Source organism: Dermacentor albipictus, chromosome 8, assembly GCF_038994185.2.
Source record: "Dermacentor albipictus isolate Rhodes 1998 colony chromosome 8, USDA_Dalb.pri_finalv2, whole genome shotgun sequence".
Taxonomy (NCBI): domain Eukaryota; kingdom Metazoa; phylum Arthropoda; class Arachnida; order Ixodida; family Ixodidae; genus Dermacentor; species Dermacentor albipictus.
In genome coordinates, this window is record NC_091828.1 from 97,379,385 (window position 1) to 97,399,884 (window position 20,500).

The 20,500-nt window shown below is 44.3% G+C and overlaps 2 protein-coding genes across 4 annotated transcripts in view; one reads left to right on the top strand and one right to left on the bottom strand.

Annotated features, from left to right (window-relative positions):
- The window catches only part of Hrs (Hepatocyte growth factor regulated tyrosine kinase substrate), a 30,722-nt gene extending 16,740 nt beyond the window's left edge, over window positions 1–13,982 (bottom strand). Inside the window, exons 1-9 of one of the 2 annotated variants that reach the window (XM_065445528.1) lie at window positions 13,754–13,982; window positions 13,125–13,209; window positions 12,934–13,009; window positions 12,701–12,793; window positions 10,927–11,050; window positions 10,068–10,189; window positions 7,472–7,596; window positions 4,396–4,477; window positions 1,217–1,318 (exon numbers count right to left, since the gene is read on the bottom strand). In XM_065445528.1, coding sequence (XP_065301600.1) covers window positions 1,217–1,318; window positions 4,396–4,477; window positions 7,472–7,596; window positions 10,068–10,189; window positions 10,927–11,050; window positions 12,701–12,793; window positions 12,934–13,009; window positions 13,125–13,209; window positions 13,754–13,793 — 849 coding nt within the window. In that variant the 5' untranslated portion in view covers window positions 13,794–13,982. The remainder of the gene's footprint in view (window positions 1–1,216; window positions 1,319–4,395; window positions 4,478–7,471; window positions 7,597–10,067; window positions 10,190–10,926; window positions 11,051–12,700; window positions 12,794–12,933; window positions 13,010–13,124; window positions 13,210–13,753) is intronic. The other variant, XM_065445529.1, reaches the window with a different exon arrangement.
- Window positions 13,983–14,248: 266 nt separating this feature from the next.
- LOC135912920 (acyl-coenzyme A synthetase ACSM3, mitochondrial-like) overlaps window positions 14,249–20,500 on the top strand; it is a 28,911-nt gene continuing 22,659 nt past the window's right edge. For both annotated transcript variants that reach the window (XR_010567830.1, XM_065445530.1), the window contains exons 1-5: window positions 14,249–14,652; window positions 14,780–14,879; window positions 15,218–15,321; window positions 17,888–18,000; window positions 20,259–20,377. Coding sequence is in view for 1 of the 2 variants with exons in the window: in XM_065445530.1 (XP_065301602.1) it covers window positions 14,525–14,652; window positions 14,780–14,879; window positions 15,218–15,321; window positions 17,888–18,000; window positions 20,259–20,377 (564 nt within the window). In the remaining variant the exon portion in view is untranslated. The remainder of the gene's footprint in view (window positions 14,653–14,779; window positions 14,880–15,217; window positions 15,322–17,887; window positions 18,001–20,258; window positions 20,378–20,500) is intronic.

Genomic DNA, 20,500 nt, shown 5'->3' on the forward strand with positions numbered 1-20,500 from the left:
CTGGCACAGATATCTTGGCAGAGCTGCCAAAAATGAATTTCACTACTCTAAATCTGAGGATGGTAAATATGCGAGTGTCACTTTCTTTCTTTCTTTCTTTCTTTCTTTCTTTCTTTCTTTCTTTCTTTCTTTTTCTTTTTGCCAACCACTCTTATTTCCTACACCACAGAAAGCGCACACACAAGTAAAACAAGCCATTCGGTTGAATGTGCGTAAGATTGAGGGACAGAGATATGGTAGTAGAAGGTATGGTTCAAATGCAGGTAAGTGATGTTCTAGGTGAGATTAGAGCAACAAGTAGATATGGGCAGTGCATGCAATGTGCAGAAGAGATAATCATCCACCAGGGTAGGAAAACAGGTGCCAGAGGAAGGAAAATGCAGTTGGACAGCAGATGATCAGACGGCATGACAGTAAAAAAAAAAAAAAATCGGCAGGCATAAGATGAGTTCGGTTGATACATGACAGGAATAGTTGGAGATTCTTGGGAAAGGCCTTCGACTTGCAGGGGTTTTGGGATTATTATTATTATTATTATTATTATTATTATTTAGCAACAGCGATCTCGTCATGCCGCTGTAATATTCAGGTATTAGGGTCGTGGAGGCTGTCACACATGTATGCAGAAGTCTTCCCCCTTAAGAAAACCCTTCAGTGTCCCCAAGTAGCGTAACCCCCATTTTTGATTACTACTTGTTCTTGCTCCTACCATCTCCTGACACTCCTGCAAGTACGGCTTGTTACTGTACTACTACATTGATGACCTGTTGGTACTTCTACTACTAACTATTTACAGCTGATACTAGTACTACGACTCTGCTCTTAGTACTGCTTACCCCTTAATGCTATATTACTGCCACCATGATTACCTCGTGCTACTCCCACTCATACTACTACTACTACTGCTCCGGCACTCCAACCCCATCCGTAACTATTCCCAGTCCCGCAACTAGCACAGCACAATCCCACAACACTTTATCATTCTGCTCGCCCATTACTCCAACCACTTCCTACACCCAACTCCTGCTACAGAACTGCTAGTAGCCACCCCCCCTCCCCTCCTACTGCTTCTGCTTCCACAATTAACTTACCCAGTACTTTTACACCTTGCTGCTGCCACTACAGCCAACTCCTGCTCCTAGCGTTCTTTCACGACTATACTGCTACTACCACCACCACCACCACATGTCCTATTGCTGCTGCCGCAACTACTTACAGTGGAACGCTGGTTGGTTTCCACTTCACTCTTGGAGAGTGCCAGCGCCAGCTGGAGCTCTTCCTCCTCCTGCAATTCCTGCTCAGATTTGCCACCGGCAGGCTGCGGCATATAAAAGAAAGAGCTCGGCTTACTTTATTGCCGAGGAGATCCGAGGGCCCCAGCACAGACTGTTTGCGAAAAACATGTCCTGGCGGCCAAAGCACCTTCCGTTAAAACTGATATGTGACCTAGGCGTACAATAAATGAGTAAAATGACGCCAGCAAGAGAAGAAAAAAGAAAGGAGAGCTAGATGTCTGTGCGAATATTCAAAACTTTTGAATAACAAATCGAATAGTGCCCTATTCAATTCAGTCTTCGAATATTCGTAAATACGAATATTTTTTATATAGTTTTGTATCATTCTCAACATCAACTGTGCACAATAAGATATAAAATTGGACCAATAGGACGACAAATTTCATCCCCACAGGCACAGTAAGGCATAAAACACGAGAACTTAGGTAGTGGAGCAGGCTATGTGGCTTATGGAGCCTGACCTTTTACCAGCTATACAGCGTTTATTTTACTTCTACAAAAAATCTTGCGTATGAGCTGCTTATGTTTTCCAAATTGTCCATTTGTGCTTCTAATAAAATAACAATGCTTCATAACACATACTGTAATGACAGATACTTGCTAATTTTATAAATACTAAGGTGTGAAGATTGCTTTGTATTAAACGTGAAAGTGGCTGCTCACTACTCTGGCACTATTCAATTCATACAGCAGAACTTTGTTAGCACAACCCTGTTTTGTGCGATTTCCCGGCACCAATGTTTGCGACTGAGAACACAAAAGATGACCCAATACAATTACACTTCTTTTTTTTTTTACCAGTTTATATGTCCCGGGAAAACACTTTTGGCCCCTACATTCATTACATTGCCAAACTGCAATTGTATGATATGTCTTGTGGCCGCTAGGTCTCATACGACCAAGAAAAGACCTGAGGCACAAGTGATGGAGAGCAGTAGATGCCCACCTATGTCACTGGAATACGCTGGTATGCACTCACTCTTCTGGTACCAGCAAACCTCCCTGCGGGGTCATCTCACGTCGCAATCACAGCTATTGCTGCCAACCCTACCGTGACAAGAATCGTCACCTGCCTGTTTCACAGCGCGTGCGACGCCGCAATGGAGTCACCCGAACCGACTTCTTGCGCGAGAGGTAGGCAATCACAGAGAGTGAACTATGTGAAATATTTTCTTATAGCGGGCTGTCTGCATAACCAAATGGAGTATAACAATGAAGCTTCAAGGCAGCGATCGCACGGCTTTGCAATGACATACTGCGCGCCTGCAAGCACGTCTGAGCACAATGTTTCCCTTTCGTACCGTGCCGTGTGCTTTAGGCCGCAGCATATGAGCACTTGACAGCACACAAGCAACCATTGCTGCATGGGCACTGTCAGAGCTATCAAAAAATAATTTCGTTATAACTAGAGACTTTGACACCTACGACGGCGACTTGTGATGTCCCGTCGTGACAATTCAATGTTTTTTCTTCTTCTTAGACGTTTCAATATAATTATTTCTCAAGTTGCATCGCACTGCATGCTTATGGGTCTTCTCAGCGAGTAATTTCAGAGTTTGGTGCTACACAAGCATGAGCATGTGCCATGCCTTTTTTTAATGCGCTTTTTACCATTCCCTTTCCATTCCAGTGAACTTGCCCATAACTAGCATCAAGAAGATCATAGACCAAAGCTTCATGACATTATCCAGGCAGTACGAGTGGGCAAGCGCCTCAGTGCGCATTTTCTGCTGCTCACCGAACATCGCAGCTTGGACGCTGTATCAGATATTTCTCTCAGAAGTGCTTGCTGCACACCCGAGTTGTAGCCGATGGCTGCTTGCCGGTTCTAAGTTTCGCGATCCAAGCCTCACGCAGCTTGTCCTGCAGGGACGGATGAAGGCTGACACCTGGCTCTGTTGTGTACGTCCAGCACTGCGGCACTGAGCAGCAGCCTACCATGTTGGACGCCTTCAAAGGCAGCCACTACCTATTATAGGCCTTTCATAGTATTGTCAGGTACAAACCCAAAGTGGGACTTTAAACTTTCATTTTCGGCTCGCTTCGGCGCTTCCGAAGCAGCCAATGCAGCTGCTGCGTCCACGTGGTCCCACATACCACGTCACGCCAACGGGGGCGCCAGCTTTTCCAATGGTGGAGCTCGCCCCCAATAGAAAAACAATGCACATCTCTGACCGCTCGGGCTCCATTACCCGAGTGAGTGTCGTGCTGCATTGATTCGTGCAACACTTTGCATCACATAGATGTCTACCACAGCCGAGTCTGTGAACTATTTCAGTGACTTCCGTTCGTACATTTTTCCAATTAGTATGCATTTTGTCATTTTTCCCCCAGAATGCATGAACGAGGTTCTACTGCATCCGATTCAGTTTCAATATGCTATTATTTGCACATCCCTAACAACAACCTGACACTCGCATACTAAACACCATATGTTGCAGAAACCACGGTGGATATGGGGTGCGATACATAAACACAAACTGAGCATGTACAGAAGGTCACGAACCTGAAGCTGGCTATAGCCAGTTTGAGCCCATTGAGAACAAAAGAAAAAAAAAAGAAAGAATGCAGAAGGAAGTGTGACACGATCATCTGCTGCTACGCAGAGCATCGCGGCATGCTGGCAGAGGCATGCATCTTGCAATGCAGAAAGAACAGAAAGAAGAGATGGCAACTACTGAAACTAACCATCAAATCGTCACTCTACTTGTTCGCAGAGGGCACTTTGGTCACTCTTGATGCTGTTGTTCTGCAGTTAAGACTGCTTTTGCGGTTTTCACTTTGATTTTCTGTCATACTTTTGTACATAAAACCCTTTTACATTATCATCATGAGGATCCAGTTGTAAGTAAGTGATGTGCGAGTGTCTTCCTAAGTCTGTGTCGACCTTGGCACTACACCATCTGGTGTCACCAAGCAGTGAAGGTCTTCACACTTTATCCCTCAGTCAACGCCTAAATGTGTTTGGGATATATGTTGCAGCAGGTTATTTACACAGCAATAACACTTTGCAGCCAAGACATTTTGCAACTACATTAGAACTATCCTAGAAGTTGGTCCCCTTTAGGGAATGTGTTGCCGAGACTAGAGTGCCACTTACCGCGGAGGAGGTCTGGCTCGGCGAGGACTGCTCGGAACCGCTTCCTTTTTGGGATACCTTAGCTGGCTGATTCTTGCTTGCGCTGTGGGGAAGAGCAGAGGGATCCATGAAACACGATTTAGGGATAAAACATAAGAGTACCAGTTGATGCTCATTATAAAAGAAGATTTCGTTGTAACATAAATCGTTTTTTCGTTGCAACATAAATCGTTTTGTGTTATAACATTAAAACATGGAAGAACGTTTGCTATATCCAGCAGTCACTATTGGCACACTATATCAGCTGCCTGCTGATACTGACACGAAACATTTTAAGTTTGCTAAGTTAGTACATGCGTGCGATAATTCTTTATATTGAGGTTCGGCTATCTATAAGCGATGTATGTTCCATGCTCTAAGAAAGCACATAATGGGAACAAGTACCAAAACAATGCAGTGAAGCCTTGTTACTAAGAGCACGACATTAACAAACTTTTCAGAAATCCCCGTGTTGATTGCTTATACTTTCAATGTAAGCATAGGTTCAGGACTACGAACTTCAGAATCCCGAACTTTTTAGAATAACAATCCTCATTCAGTTTCCATGTCTTCTTAACAATGTCCTCAGTACTACAAAACAATATTTTTTAAAATTTTGATTTAACTTTAAATTAATGATTAATTTCAACCAACTGAGTTTATCCAACATGCATCTAAGTGCACAAGTGTTTTTTTGCAATGCACCCCCATCGAAACATGGCTGCCATGGCCAGAAATTGTACGCACAGCCTCGTGCTCTGCCACAGATTCCATATCTACTGAGACATTGTGGCAGGTACAACCTTGCAATTTTTTAACAATAACGTGCGAGCGCCGACGGTAAGGCGTGTCCGCGGCCTTGGAGTGGCCAGGGACGGCGGGATTGGCAACTTAACGTGCGGTCGTGCAAGGCAAACTCTAGTTCGAATGTGTACTGCTGCACTGTTCGCTTCAGGAGTGCCCCTCACCGCTGCAAGGCCACTGACACGTCGTGTGGTCGGCGCTCGCGCGTTATTGTTAAAAAATTGCAAGGGTGTACATACTTGCATCAAGAGATGCTACAGTGGCTGTACACAAATGTCACAATAAGAATGGTGCTGGGCCGTTTGTTACATAAGGCACCCAACGATCACAACTGGTTGCATGACGGCAATGGACGCAACTGATCTTGGATTACCCAGTGCTCTTTCAAAGGGGCACTGCAAGACCTCTTTTCTTTTTAGCGCAGTTAAGAAGAATGTTCGCAATCCCCAGACGACACCTGCCACGAGGCCTGCAAGCCAAATACAGCTGACTCTCGTTACAACAGACCCCGACAATATGACAAAAAATGGCCCGTGTTATCTGAAGTCTGTAATATCCTAAACGCCTCACTTCCGAAGCTTTGGTTGTGATGTGCAACAAAGTTAATGCAAAAAGTGACTGACAAACATTCAAAGTAAGAAAGCATAAAAAAAAGTCGCAGTTTCACTACAGAGACGAAGCATCGATTGCGATAGCATATTAGTAAACAGCTATGTGAAGTAAGGATAATAATTTTATCGGCCGTATAAAGTTGTAAACATTCGCTTACTAACTAAATTAACAAGTACAGTGTCCCACACACATGGGTAAACATGAACACATACCACTCGATGATTGCAGAAAGTTGCTGTCAAAACATAGGAGTGCAGCAGTGCAGTAGTAGCAGCGAGTGAACTAACCTTCTTGCGGTCTCTCGCTTCAACGTGAACTAAACGTCATAAGCACAGCGCATACGAAGCTACTGGCTCTGGGTGCACTTTGTCCACATCCCAGATTGCTTTCAAGATACAACGGGCACGCACTTTGTCCACAATACAGATCGCTTTCAAGATATGGTGCTTATGCAGCCATGCCCTAAGCAACAGCAGCAGCAGCAGCAGCCAGAGTAGAACTGCCCCCTCTTCCTGGCACTAAATTGCACTAAAGGGGAATGGGGGAAAGCAAACATTCTGCTCTTTATATCTCCTGCTGTGTTACGAATTCTTGTCTGGTTCCTGCACGATGCCACAGGTGGCACTCTCATCTGTATACATATAGCATGCGCCACTAACAAACAAAGGAGTATAGCTGTTTGGTTTTGGTTGGAGATGCTTCCTACAGGTTGCATGCACACGATTAGACTTGCCAGCTCGACACAACGCCTCCGCCATTATTAGGATCGTTCCCAAAGTTTCAAAGTGAACGTACATATACAATGAAAGGCATCACACTAACTTCAATGCATTCTCAGTTTTGAAGTAAAATTGTCACAGGGCACCCCCTTTAATGCCGAAATGACAACGCGCAGGTGTGTGGCATCCTGAACCAACCAAGAACGCAAGGGGCGTCGCCAGTCAGGTGCAAAACTAAGGACTTTGCACCAAATAGTGCAACTCCCATGGCCACTAGATCCAATGCACCAGTCTCCTGCTCACCACCTTGGCTCAATGAGCGAGAAGCTGACCAAGTGATAACAATTTTAGTTGACTTTGGCAGCCTTGGTGCCATAAGGTAACATATGAGGCTTTATTGGCCAGTCTCCTGCTCCCAAGCTCGCGTACCACGCAACACCTGTGGTGAAAGGGGTGTTCCACATCTGCTGCCAAAGCCACCAGTGGCGATGGATAACAACTGCCAGGGCTGGTCTTGTACGTGTGCGCAAAACACCCAAGAAAGTGGAGAGGGTGGGAGCCGGGGTGTGATTAACGCGGGAGACATAGGTTGAGCTCCCACTGGCTGCAAGGTGTATCTTCGCAAACTTTTGCTTCCTTTTTGCTCGTTATACGAGTCAGATATCAGCTAAACAAACTGGTTAGTTTCGTTATGCTTTCCCCTGGCTTCATTACCTGTTGGCTTCGCGCGGTTATAGCTATCTCGGCCCAACTGTGTCTAAGTTGTATGCATGCTCCGATGGCCCCATTGTGTCCCAAGTTGCAGGAACGCTCGGATAGACCAGTTTGCATGATCATAAATTGGCCCAGCAGTGAAGCACGTGGAAAAGAAACAAAAACAAAAAAAAAAAGCCCACCCCCAACAAAAGGAAGACGGCACTCACGCAGACAGCTTCTCAAAGCAGGCCTCGCAGACGCGCACTTCTTTCTCGATGCCGAACCGAGGGATGGGCGCGTTTTGCGAGGAACACTTCTGGCAGAAGATCTGGCCACAGTTGCGGCAGTGGTGCTGCGGAAGAAATGGAGATGCCAGTTTAGCGCCAATGGTTTCAACAGGGCACACACCGAAGAAACACAAAGAAGGAGCAACACAACCTCTCACAGGTTAGCCCTTTGCATTCAACATTTATCGTTTGAGGGGCTTTGTGTCCCAAAATCTGCATAATGAGCCCAAATAGCCATTGAAGGTTCTGACCACCTCAAATTCTGTTAACGTGCTTGCAGACAATGTTCTCGTGTTCAGCCGCTGCTAAGTACAGCCACCAGAATGAATTCACGACAAGCCACGGCAATGCATGCCTGTTAAACTGTGAACATTAACTTAATCAAAAGAATACTGCAGGCACAACAAAGGGGGGCCCAGCATTCATTATTTTGAAGTTTGCTTCAAGCGCACACCTTTTCAGAAATACGTAAGCATTCATGAATGATGGTCTACCTTTGGACGCACCACACAAGTAGCAGCAAACATAGAAAAGCAGAGACTAACAAGTAATGCATTGTTTTCAGATCAGAGAGACTTTTGCAGCAGCTTTGCCGTTGCCAATTCGCTGTGAATAAATGTGCTCAGAACGCATACCCCTCTAGCATATGGTGTCTTAAATTGTCACAATAGGGCAGTTGCACAGCTGCAATCACAATTCCTCTTTTACATGCGTTCTCTACGATCTTGCGCCACCACATCTATCAACACTTTTAAAATGTTTTTGCAAGAAGAATTTACTTTTCAAAAAGCTTATTGCAAATTATTAGATCCCAAAATTAAACAATTTTACCAGACACGCCGAAAGTTGCCATGCATGGCAATGGGTCGCAATTACTTGCAGCGTTCACGTTCATGTTGCCCTAAGGCCTATCCCTGCCCCTGGACCTGCCATCCTCGCTAGCATGACACATGTGTTCCCGGCACAATCATGAGGAAGCAGCAGGTTGTCACCACCATCGTTAGCCCATTAAAGTTCACTGCAGGACAAAGGCCTCTCCTAGAGATCTGCAATTACTTTCATACTGAGTCAGCCAAACGCCCCTTCCTACGCCTCCAGGTTTCCTTCATCTCTTTTGCCCTGTCAAATCCTGTCGCATTCTCACACACAATGTCCTTTCCTTTGATACTCGTACTGTTGCCATAATGACCCGTCACTACACACTATAACCAATTCGGTTAGGCTACTAAATAAGACGCATGCTGCATGACCCTCCATAATGCTTTGTGCCCCATATGCGTGCTACACAAACTTCTGTTGTTGTGCTCATGACGTAATACTGTGTAGTAATTAACGCTGCAAAATTGCAAATAAATGTATTATTTACAATACCAAGCAGCATTTTTCAAATCGAAACCTAACTGCCAGTCACGGATTCCTTTTTGCGTGGAGAAGCTTGAAACACTTGATCTTATGGGGAGAAGCACCGTCCGTCTGACGCTCTCACTTGTTGCTTTTTTTTCCCCCATCCTTTTTGCATGGCACACTTCGAACTGCCATGATGGATATTGTTTGCAACGATTCATTTGAATAGCAAGTGGGAAATGCGCCCACTGTTCTGCTTTCATGCATGTAAGTGTCGAAATGTGCTACGCACGTACAAACACTTCACAAATCTCAACAAAAAATTTTTTAAATGTAGCCAACCCGAAGTGGACGCCCTAGCGCCATTTATTGATAGCAATTAGAAAGTTATCCAGCATACATTAGATGTCACACCATCTACGAATGGCTCTTTGAACTAACAATACCACCTAACTGGTGAATTGCCATCTTTAGCAATATAGCCCCTGTTCTAATGCCCGACAATTTGCCAGCTTAGGAAGCCAATTGGTTGACAAGTAGCAAGTGCATAACTATGAAACTGCGAACGACATAGCTTAAGACACAGTAAACTTGAAACGACGCACAGTGACAAGCAGCACACTGTTTTTAGATCACAGTCACGCCTCCAACTAAATTGGTGTTGCTAATTTTGCAGGTACAGGCTCTCAAAGTTGATTGAGGTAATACGCAAGCGTATGGCCGGTGCTAGGTGAAGCACCAACTGCCAGTACCTGGTGCAGAGAGCCATTAGGGTGGTTCACTCCCCGTTTCGTCTGGTTCTGCAGTGCCCAGCGTTTGGCCCAACACCTGGCAGTAGCAGACGACGCACGGAGTGTACCGCCCCAGCGGCCCTCTCCACCAGGCACTAGCAGTCAGCGCCTTGCGGAGCACTGGCCACATGCTCACGTGTACCCTCTAACAGTGGTCGAACCTGTACCGTTACAACTTCTTGCTTGCAGGGATATTTTGCAACCTTCTTGTGCTGGCACCATCTTCCAACACCTTCGAACCTTTTTCTAACAATTCATTTTGTTTATTGACAAATTTGATGCAACAGTTGTACAATTGTAGCACCCTCCTAAATCCGTAAACTTAAAAAAAAAATGTACGAGGGTTCGCAAGTATGCAAGTGCAGTTGGTCAAGACAATGAGTGATATAATAATTAAGCACCTTTCTCTGGACAAGTGAGAACTGAACGCGGCACCGATGACAGCAGTCACCATCAGCCCACTCTGGCGCCTGGTCAGCCAGGAACATGGCATCGCTCTCTTTCAAGTACGGGAACTTGTACCCTGGATGAAAAACAAGATGATAAAATTTATTGTTTGCTAAATGGTGCTTCGCAGTGCAAGCACGCAGATTGCAGGTCAAGTTTCGCCATGGCAATAACCTGCCAGTAACCAGAACATACTACTTGGCTAACCTAAATCATTTCTGAATTACACAGACACTAACTATGCACAGACATCAAGAAGATCCAAGGCTACCTCTAGGAGTGTGTGAATGTGTGAAATTTTTTGCAAATTGGATGCTCCAACAACAAAATTCGATTTTTTCCAATCCAATTATGTCCTTACATCCAGATGTGCAGGGTTATTACAATTAATTCAGCCTACTGCTTCAAATGCCAAATCGTAAGCCAACCAAGAACAAGGGAAATGTGGAGAGCTTTCACAATTTCTTTTACAAGCTACCCAGTTTTCAACAAATACCTCGTAATAATTCTCCTCTTAGCTTCCTCAACTAGCTTTTCTCTCCTCGCTGGTCTTTTTACTAATGGATAAACAGTAAAATATTTGATATACGGTGCTTAAAGCCCATATTTTCATAGTATTCTGATTATTAAAAAATGAAAGCTAAAGAAAAGAAGAAAACTTTCGCTGTCTTATTTCTCTGAAGCCAAGTAACCCTCCAAAGTTATTTGCTGAACCACTTCTAAAGTACAAAATAAAAATGAATTCTGCACTAAGCAAACGAAAAGCAAATGATTCGGCAAAGCAAGCACAGCAATTTTGTGTCACTGCCTCACCTTCCATTTTCATCAGGTTCAACGTGTCCTGCACAGCCCTGTAGTTGGGATCGTTGCGAAACGCGTGGGCCCAGGCCTGAACCAGCTCCAGCACCTTGTCACGCACAGCCTCGTTGGTGTTTGCCTGCAACACATCAAGGCAAGCGAGGAAAATACTTTGAAAAAAGAAAATTAAGTTCTTAATTTAGGTGCGGAAACTCCAATATGACTATCGGGCACACAGTAGAGAGGGAACCTTGGATTACTCTTGACCACTTGGGCACTGGCATGATACTTTTGGCTATTTTTTGCCATTAAATGAAAGTCTTGGACCTCTAAACCCTAGAAAAACATAAGTCACAGGCCTCAGAGCATAGTAAGCAATTTAATATATTAGCTTTTCTAGAGTCAATTTAGGCTTCTTTTCTGCTCTGCTGTGACTTGGTAGTATGCGGTCACGTGAGACCAGCTCATTGCAATGTTTTGACACTAGCTCCGGCTCGCTTAGTCAACTCGTATGCTGCTACTCGCTGCGAGGGCTGATGTAGCAGCATAGTGGATGACCCGAGCGAGCCGGAGCAAGTATCAAAACATTTCAACGTTCTGCTTCCATGTTACTGCGTACTACAGAGCCACGACGTCACAACACAGTAGGAACAAAACCAAAACTGACGGTCGCAAGGCTATTACATCGAATTATTTAGGATGCTGCGAGGCTTGACCATAATTTTCCTGGGGTTTATTTGTACGAGACCTTCACTTAAAGCAAAAAAATAATAATAATAAATAATAACAAAAAGAAGACAAAAAAATGTTGTATCGGCACCCCTTTAATGTGCACCTAAATCTAAATACACGAGCGTTTCTTTTTTTCCATTTCACCCCCATCGAAGTGTGACTGCTGCGGTTGGGTTCGGACCCACATCTTCCGAGATCCACCATGCAACGCCATAGCCACTGGGCCCCGTAGTAGCTGCAAGCACTCAAGCAGCCCACCTCACCAGAGAGACAGAAAAAAAAGATAAATTACGGGCTTCATGTCTAACAAATAGCGTGTGCTTCCCCCCATTTTTCCATTAAAAAGAGCAGAATGAGTGGATGATCGTGCGACATCAAATGAAGAGCTAAGGATATGCGGAATGTCTTTCCACCTGTATTTCCATTATTGCCCCCAATATCATAAGGGCATGAAATGCTAAATCTCTAAGAAATATTGTGGCGCAGCATCTCAAACACATACGCTTGGCATCACCAAGATTAAAAGACAAGATGTTTGTAATCATTATTTTCTGTTCTACAAGCAACGACATCAATGTGCAACTCCTCCACCAATCTTTCTCGATGGCAACCGCGATGCTACCAACAGCTTTCTTGTCTCACAGAAATGTTTGTGATATTTCGATTCACATTCCTGGGTAATAAAGTTTACATCACTGTTAAAATTTGTGTGTTGGATACGGACGTTCAATGCCGAGAACATCAGTCCGTGTTCATTTCGTCACGCTAAGCCAGGGGCAAACACGGGAGTGCTTCGCTACTTTCTCAAAGTCAGTATGTTTCCACCATAACAAAAAAATTTGCAACACCCTGCTTTGAATGCGACGTTTTCTTGCCCAAACTCATCATGAGTAACGTCCACAAACTTGCCTATTTGATCCATGACTTGATCGTCTGCATTTTGTTCACTTGTGTTAACTGCTGCACACTGGGGTTTCATTCCCAGACATAAGCTTCCGTAAAATTCAGGAGAATGCAAATGGCACAATACTTTTAAGAAAGTTATTCCCACATTTACCTTTACAAGATCTCTCAGCTCTTCCATGAAAGGCTTGGTAGCGATTTCATTGTGAACGAGAGCCCCACAGTTCTTGACACAGGACTCTAGAACCTGCAAGCGAGACACACAAGACAGCAACGTCACGCCTAATGCAGCTGTGGAAGGAGACAGCGACATCGGGAAACAAAAACAATCTGGCATGCAGCAAACTATATATGCGGAGGAAGTTTGGGCAACGAGCCACAAATCACCTGCAGGGCAAATAGCGTCACGTGTGGGTTTCGGGTGTAAAGTCTTTTCTTGATTGCACTAACAGCGTACTTAGGTCTGCAACGAAAACAATGCCAACGTGAGTTTGCAACGAAGACCGTGTTTCGTGTTTGCATTTCAGACAAAACACTGCCAATCTCTCCAACCAGCACAACAACCTGTGAAAACTTACTGCACGTCACCCTGACGAATGCAGTCGCAGATCTGGATGATAGAAGGCCAGTCAGGTTCCAACAGCAGATGGCTAGTCGCCTTGTCTGGAAGCAAGATGACAACAACTAATCGCTTAACTATGTGCAACTTGTTGCATGCAAGCTATTCGACCGGCCGCTAGCTTCGTTCGTGCTGCAAGGACCGCGCTATCGTCAACAAACACTGCAAAGCTTCCGACACTATGCGCTTGCGATAGCATAGGATGCGATCACATCAGAATGACGTCAGTGCGTCAATGCGCATGAAGTGCAACTACACCCCAACGATGCAGACGCCAACAGGACACGAATTAAGGGAGGCAAGACGTGGTCGTAACACTGCGAGTGGTCGTAACACTGCGAATGAACGGAGACACGGGGGTGTTCCGCAGTGATCAAAAAATGTCAGCGATGACGGCCCCAAAGCGCAAACACCGATAAACCGAAGGCTTGGCTGCGTCTTCGCGACAGAGAGGATAGATCGTACTGAACTAGCAGCTCTGGACGTATGACGTCATCGCACTGTGACAGGGTGGTTGAGGGAGAACGACACAAAGAAAAGGAAAACACAAAGCATGTAACTGTAAAGCGAAGCCACAGGCGAACTTACCCAACAGCTTGTCGAACGCCGCTGTGGACCAGCTGAACATATCGCCGATTTCGCGGGCGCTAATGGTTGGGCGGCTCGACGCAAGAGTGTAGAAGTGTGCTTTTTTCTACAAGTCCGAGCTCGCCTCCAAGCGACCCGAAGTGCCGAATAAATGTCACACTTCTTCGCTTGCAGGACGCTGCAAGCGGCTGCAATGCAATCAGGTGACAGCAAATGGCCTCTAACCGGAACACGGAGCTTTTTCCTGTTTCCTCCTCCCACAAACCGACGCGATACCTAGCGAGTTACAACGTTAATCTAAAGCTAAACTATATTTAGTACACTTGAATTTAAAAAGTCACATTTGTTTTGTATATATAAATGCACATGTGAGGGTAAATATCAAATCTGTGTAACTGAACGTTAAAAAAAAAGTTAGTTCCGATTTCGTTTTTGTAATGCGCGCACGAAGTTTGCTGCAGTACAGAGTATAAAGATTTGTAGCAGGCTGAAGAAGCCTGTGCTGAAGTGTCCTTATAATAGTTATATTTTAACTCGTCTTCTTTTATTGACGATGGTTTCGGTTCGTTTTTTCCGCGCCTATACGTCACTTACCACGTTCGCATGTTTTTCCGGCTGTTGGAATGCGCTATCGAGGATAAATGTTTGCGATTTGTGAAGCGCTTCAAGTGGCCTTATCTTTTAACAGTGGCATTTTATAACACATGAACGGCAGTCGGCGGGTACGTGAGCACTGTGGGTGCCCGATAGCGGCGGAGTTGACTGTGTAAGATGAGCCTCTCAGCCCGCTTTGTTTTGCATCGCCGTTGTTTACTGCCATCAACATTCGTAAGGCGCCCGAAGTTTGAACCGCGGTCTGAACACGTGAGGTTTGTCAGTCGTCTCCACAAGCACCTTTCGTAAGTGTCGTAATTCCGAAATTCTGTCAGCGCGCGCGCCTCGATCATTGTCGACATATATGTTAGTTCCCTGTCGATCGTGGGCTTTTGATCGCTTCGCATATGTGTCTCTCGCTGTCATTCGCAGTAACAACAACATTGACGGCTGCTGGAATGTTGTTGATGACCCGCCGAAAGAATTTAACTTTTCTCGAGACATCATCGACTTCTGGGCGGCGGAGAAGCAGGTACGTTTGCGTTTATTAGATATCTTTTGTGCATGTACGTCGCGTTTTTGTGTTTGTTTTATTTCTTAAATTTGATTACCTCTAAAATCCTAGCTTGATGGGCCTCAGATATATCTCCTGAGGTCCATCTTGGAGTCGACCGCTTTGCCTTTATATATATGTTGTACACGCACATCGGTAAAATTTAATGACGATCAGCTATATAATTTAGAATTATAAAAGTATGCTAGACAAGCCAAACTGTAGCTGTCACACGTACGTTTGTACATTTGACTTATTTTCGGTTATTAAAGAAACAATCAAAAGCGAGCAAATGTCACCGATGTTTCATTTTGCAGAAAAAGAGCATTGGCGGCATGCCTGCGTTCTGGTTTGCAAAGGATAGCAGCAGTGAGCCAGATATCAAATACACATTTCCTGATCTCAGCAACCTCTCCCGGAGGTAAGGCACTGAAATTTCATTCACAATTTGAGTCGCAAGAAATGTGACATCATCGTTTTGGGCACAATTATTCCCTATGTAGCATGAATAATTCTGCTATTATAATGAATGATTGCGTTTACATATCACAGTTGTACCTGTGAGATCTGCCACAATAAGTAACGTCACAACACTTGTGCAGCTGTTCAGAGCAACCAAACAGAAAACAACAAGTTGTGACCATGATGCAGCTTTTTGGTCGTATGCTTGTTTGGTATCAGCCAATTATAGATAGGAGCTGGCCATGACCAAACTAGGTTTTTCTGGTCTGTGCAGACGACATAGAATAGCAGCTACCTTCTCCACTGTGGCTGCCTAGCCCTGGTAGCATCCATGTTATTATTTGCACATACGTGACGTTTTAGCACAAGATCAGATGACGACATACGTGATGCTGGATTAGATGCGAAACTCGGTGTTAGAAAGCGGAAAGAAATTGCACAGGTAGAGAAAAAAAAAAACGAAACTAGATGCAGCATGGAGCCATAATGCATGTTCAACTTGGCAATCAAAGACCAGCGGTTGTTCAGCGTACCTTCTGTTGTCTGGTGACCCACTGGTGGTGCTAGTAAATAATAATACAACCTGCTCGGGCAAAGGCAGACAAAGTCAAATAAAAGTTTTACATTGTCGCTTAGTTCCAGTGGGCTTCCTTGGGACTGGAAGACTGCAAATGTCACTCCAGTTCATAAGGTTATATATAGGTCCTCGTAAATTTGCACAAAAGTGCAGACCTATATCCCTGACTAGTGGGTGCCACAAGACATTGGAACATGTATTCTACTCAACCATTTTTCACCACTTAGAGATAAACAATTTTTTTCAACCGTGCGCAACAAGGTTTTGGGCGTGCTTTTGCTGTTTAAACAGCTGCTTGAATTTTCCTGTGACTTATTTTCTTGTTTTGATCTTGGTAAACAAATAGATGTATTCTCTTATATTTTTAAAAAAGCATCTGACACTGTTCTTCACTGTCTGCTACTCCTCAAAATCTTGGCCTTCTTGGTGCATAATTGCTGGGTGCATATGCTCAGGGTGCGTAATTATATTTCAGGTCGCTCACAGAAGGTGGGTATAAACAGCTCAAAATCATACTTTGTGGCTGTCAATTTGAAAGTCCCACAAGGGTCCATTTTAGGGCTACATTTATTTGCTCATACATATCAATGACATAAGTCTAACATAACATCTCACATTAGGTTATATGCAAATGATTCTGTCGTTTATAGGCACATAGAAAATTATTATGATGCTTCTCCTTTCCAGACTGACCTTGACCAAATTCTTGATTGGTTTTGGAAATGGTACATGAATGTCAACACTGCAAAATATAATCACATTCACTTCAGCGTAAAGCAAGTTAACATTTTTTTGCAACTACTGTCTAGAAAACATCCTAATCAAAAAGGTAGATCATGCAAAATACCTAGGTGTTTTTTTCTCATCAGACCTTAAATAGAGCGAACATGTTGAGTACCTTAAAAACAGGACATTTCCTAAATTTTATTAAAATAAATTTTAATAAAGCTCCACTTGGCAGCAAACAAGTTCTATATTTTTTCTAACGTGCATTTGATACTCGAATATGCTTCTTTGGTCTGGAATCCAAACACTAAAGTCCGCATTAATAAATGGGAGTCAATGCAAAATCGTTCCATATGGTTTGTGACTAATTCCTATTGTTACGATATCAGTGTTACAAATTTAAGGCCCTTTGTGTGATGGGACACTCTGAATCTTCCAAAGCACTATTTCTAGGTCTTCATTCCTAAAACAGATCGCCTGTAGAGAGATGCCAGTTGATCGGCATCGGTACCTTCAGCCCCCCACATATATATCTTGAAGGAGGAACAATGGGGCTAAATTCCAAGAGTATTCATGCTGCGCATCTACATTACAGGCGTCATTTTTTTACACAGACAATTACAAAGTGCAACGCCCTGCCTGATAATCTTGTGTCCGTCACTATCGAACTTGTGCACAGCTTATCATGACTTGTAACTGTGTAGATTGATTCTTTGTATGCCGCTGTAGTTACACTATGCAGTGCATCTATATTAAGTATCATGTGTACCCATGTGTTGTCTATGCATTAATTTTTTTCCAAGTTGCAACTCTGCTTTGTTTTGTAGGGGGGCGCTTAGATTGGAAATGGGAAAATTTTTAGCAATGCCTCAGGGGGAATGCAGGTATGCAAATAAATAAATAAATGTGTAGAATTTTCTCTGGACACAGAGCCGGGAAGCTCATCGTGGAACACTCTGCAGTTGCTTTCAGGTGTTATAAGACTACAGTATAAGGTTGTTGCAACTATTTTGCAAAACTAACGTTTCCCATGTGCGGAAACTGTTTAGCTTGCTTGAATTAAACCTCTTTAATGTCTCTTGGATGCATAGTGTGCCAATCGCAGCTTTTGTGACTAGTTTGAATCAGCCAGAATCTTCACTTACCTGTGTTTGAGTTATTGCGAGTTCATGGTATGACATTGTATCTGCCAGCCATTTTGTGCCATGCACTTTGATTGCAGGGTGGCTGGCTTCTTCAAGCATGACCTTGGCCTTGGCAAAGGTAGCCGGCTTTTGGTGATCCTGCCAAAGACGCCAGAGTTCTGGCTTGTTCTCTTAGCAGCCATCAGATGCGGTGAGTCTGGGGTCTAGGGAATTGAAATAGACTTCAGTGGTCTCGAGGCACAGCTCAGTTGGTGTAGCACTGTGGAGTAAAGTCGAGCCCACATGTAGTGAACCCACTTGGAGCGAACTTTCGACTACTATGAACAGTTTCTCAACAACCAAAATGCTTCACAGGGAATCTGCGAGAGAACTGACCACATATAACGGCCTAGAGCTCTGCTCAGTTTGGTTGTAATGAGCAGTATGAACCATACCTGTAAGCATCTTGAAGAGCCAGTGATTGGCTCCAATTGGTCTTGACATCTCACTCAAGAATAGCGTATGTGCCATGGGCTTTACTTACAGCTATCTCGGCAGCTTGACAAACTTGTAGAATACCAATGTTGGATGGAAACTACTCCAACAGGGCTCAATCACCAGTTTGACACCAAATGTAACTTGCGTCACTACCTGGGGAAAAGGTCTGTCTGCGCCCTGCTGAGTTTTGTGTCAGTAGTTTTGAAGTCAACTCCAATTATAACAAACTTTTAATATAGTGAACACATTTTGGGCAAAGAAGGTCTCTCTGGGCTCAACTGTATAAAGTAGTGCTGACAGACGGGACAGAGAAACAGACGTTACTACAGCACAAGCGCTAGCAGTTGTATTGTTCGGTTTCTCCGTCTTGTCTTTGACGCTTGTGGAGCAGTCTCAACTGTGGAGAATTGCTTACAATTACAATTAACCCAATGTACTTCATTAACGTGTGTGAGTGGGCTAGCTGGTTTGTATTCACGATTAAAGGATGCTGATCAACCGTGTGAAGGCAGAAAAAGCGAAATCACTGTGCGCATAGGTTGGCAAACTGGTTCATGAGCCAACTCACTCAGACTCGAACTAACCCTTGAGTACAATTCTGAGTGAGCCCAGCTGACTTGAATTTTGGTGAGTACGAGAGCAACTTTAATTTATTTTGCCAACCTATGACTGCTTGCGTGTTGTCTTCTTTCTTTTTCTTCGTCTCATCGTGCTGCACATTTTGATTGCAAACCTAATGTAATTTCTTAAGGATCTCAATGTTTTACATACTTTACAAACAAGTAACATTTCGCTCAAATATCCACAAACTATATCTGCTGAATTGGCACATTATATATAGCCAGGCATGGCTGCTGTGGCCAAAAAATTATATTTCTACGTCACGTCTGTTGGTGATGCTATGTTTATTATGGTGGATGGTGGAATCGACTTTCTCGAGGCAAAGCTGGTGCACTCGACCATTTCTTTGCATTCTGTCATAAGCACGCTTGGTGTGATCCATGTGAGTTGCATGCTGGCTCACTGGCAATGGCGAACTGCCACTGAGCGTCAGGTTGTGGGTGCGACTCTCAGCTCCAGCAGCTGCGTTTTGACAAGGGCAAAAAGAAAATTGTGTAGTTGAACTGAAAAGCACATCGGGAAACCGCATGTGGTCAGAATTCGGAGAAACTGCACTGTTACGTCTCTCATAATCCCATATAGCTTTGGAATGTCAAACAGAATCAGTCAATCAATCAATCTTTTCTGCTGCACCGGATCAGTTTATATGGCACTCTGCTGCCTAGCAGTGTGTCGCAGGACTGAATACCGGCCACAGTGGCTGCATTCCTCTGAGATTCTCATAAGTACAGCCTTGGGCAGGTTGGTACATCGTTACGGAAAGAAAACGGCGCTGAGGTGCATCATCAAAAATGCCACTGCACCAATTCTTAAGGTGCTGGTTATAGACCCTCGGGTGAACGAGTCTAGCCCGAAAATCTCCGCCACAGCGTCCCTCGAAGCCCACAACCACAGCATTTGACAAAAGAGCAACCCAATCTCATATCATAGAATCTTGAGCAGCTGATGAAGCTAAGTTTTACCTAGAAACACAGTGCAAAACAAGTCGGAACCAGTAGCCACATAAACTAATGTTAAAGTCTTAATCAATTAGTTGGACTGAATGTATACAAGGTTTTTGCAGAGTTCAATAATTTCTTGCGTCTTCGTATGTATGTTTGTAATGATGAGGATCATCATTGGGTGACCAAGGAAAGCCTCAGCCTGGATCCACTGTTCCGACGAGGGGTTGTCGCCACAACGAAGACAAGTGCCCTTGTTGAAACATTTGGTTCACGCTTAGGCTTTTCATGTCCAGCCCTTTCTTGATCATTACAAGTCCCGTCTTTCTGCGACTCGGTCCTCTGTCTTGTTTGTGCTCTTTCGTAGTATGTCAACAATGTTGGTGATCAGCTGCCATCTGCTTTCCAGGCATAACTCTCACCACCTGCACCACCATGCTTACGGCTAAGGACATCGAGTTTCGGGTGGCCAAGTTTCAGCCCGACTGCATCGTAGCTGGATTGAATGAGATGGCTGCAGTTGATGAGGTCCTGCTATGTAGGCCCACTTGCTTGTTTGCTTAAAGCTTGCTTGTGCCACTCGTCTGCGTAAGATTGCCATCGTCTCTCTTGGAGTGCTTGTATTTTTCTTGGTAGGCGCTGCGAGTTCGT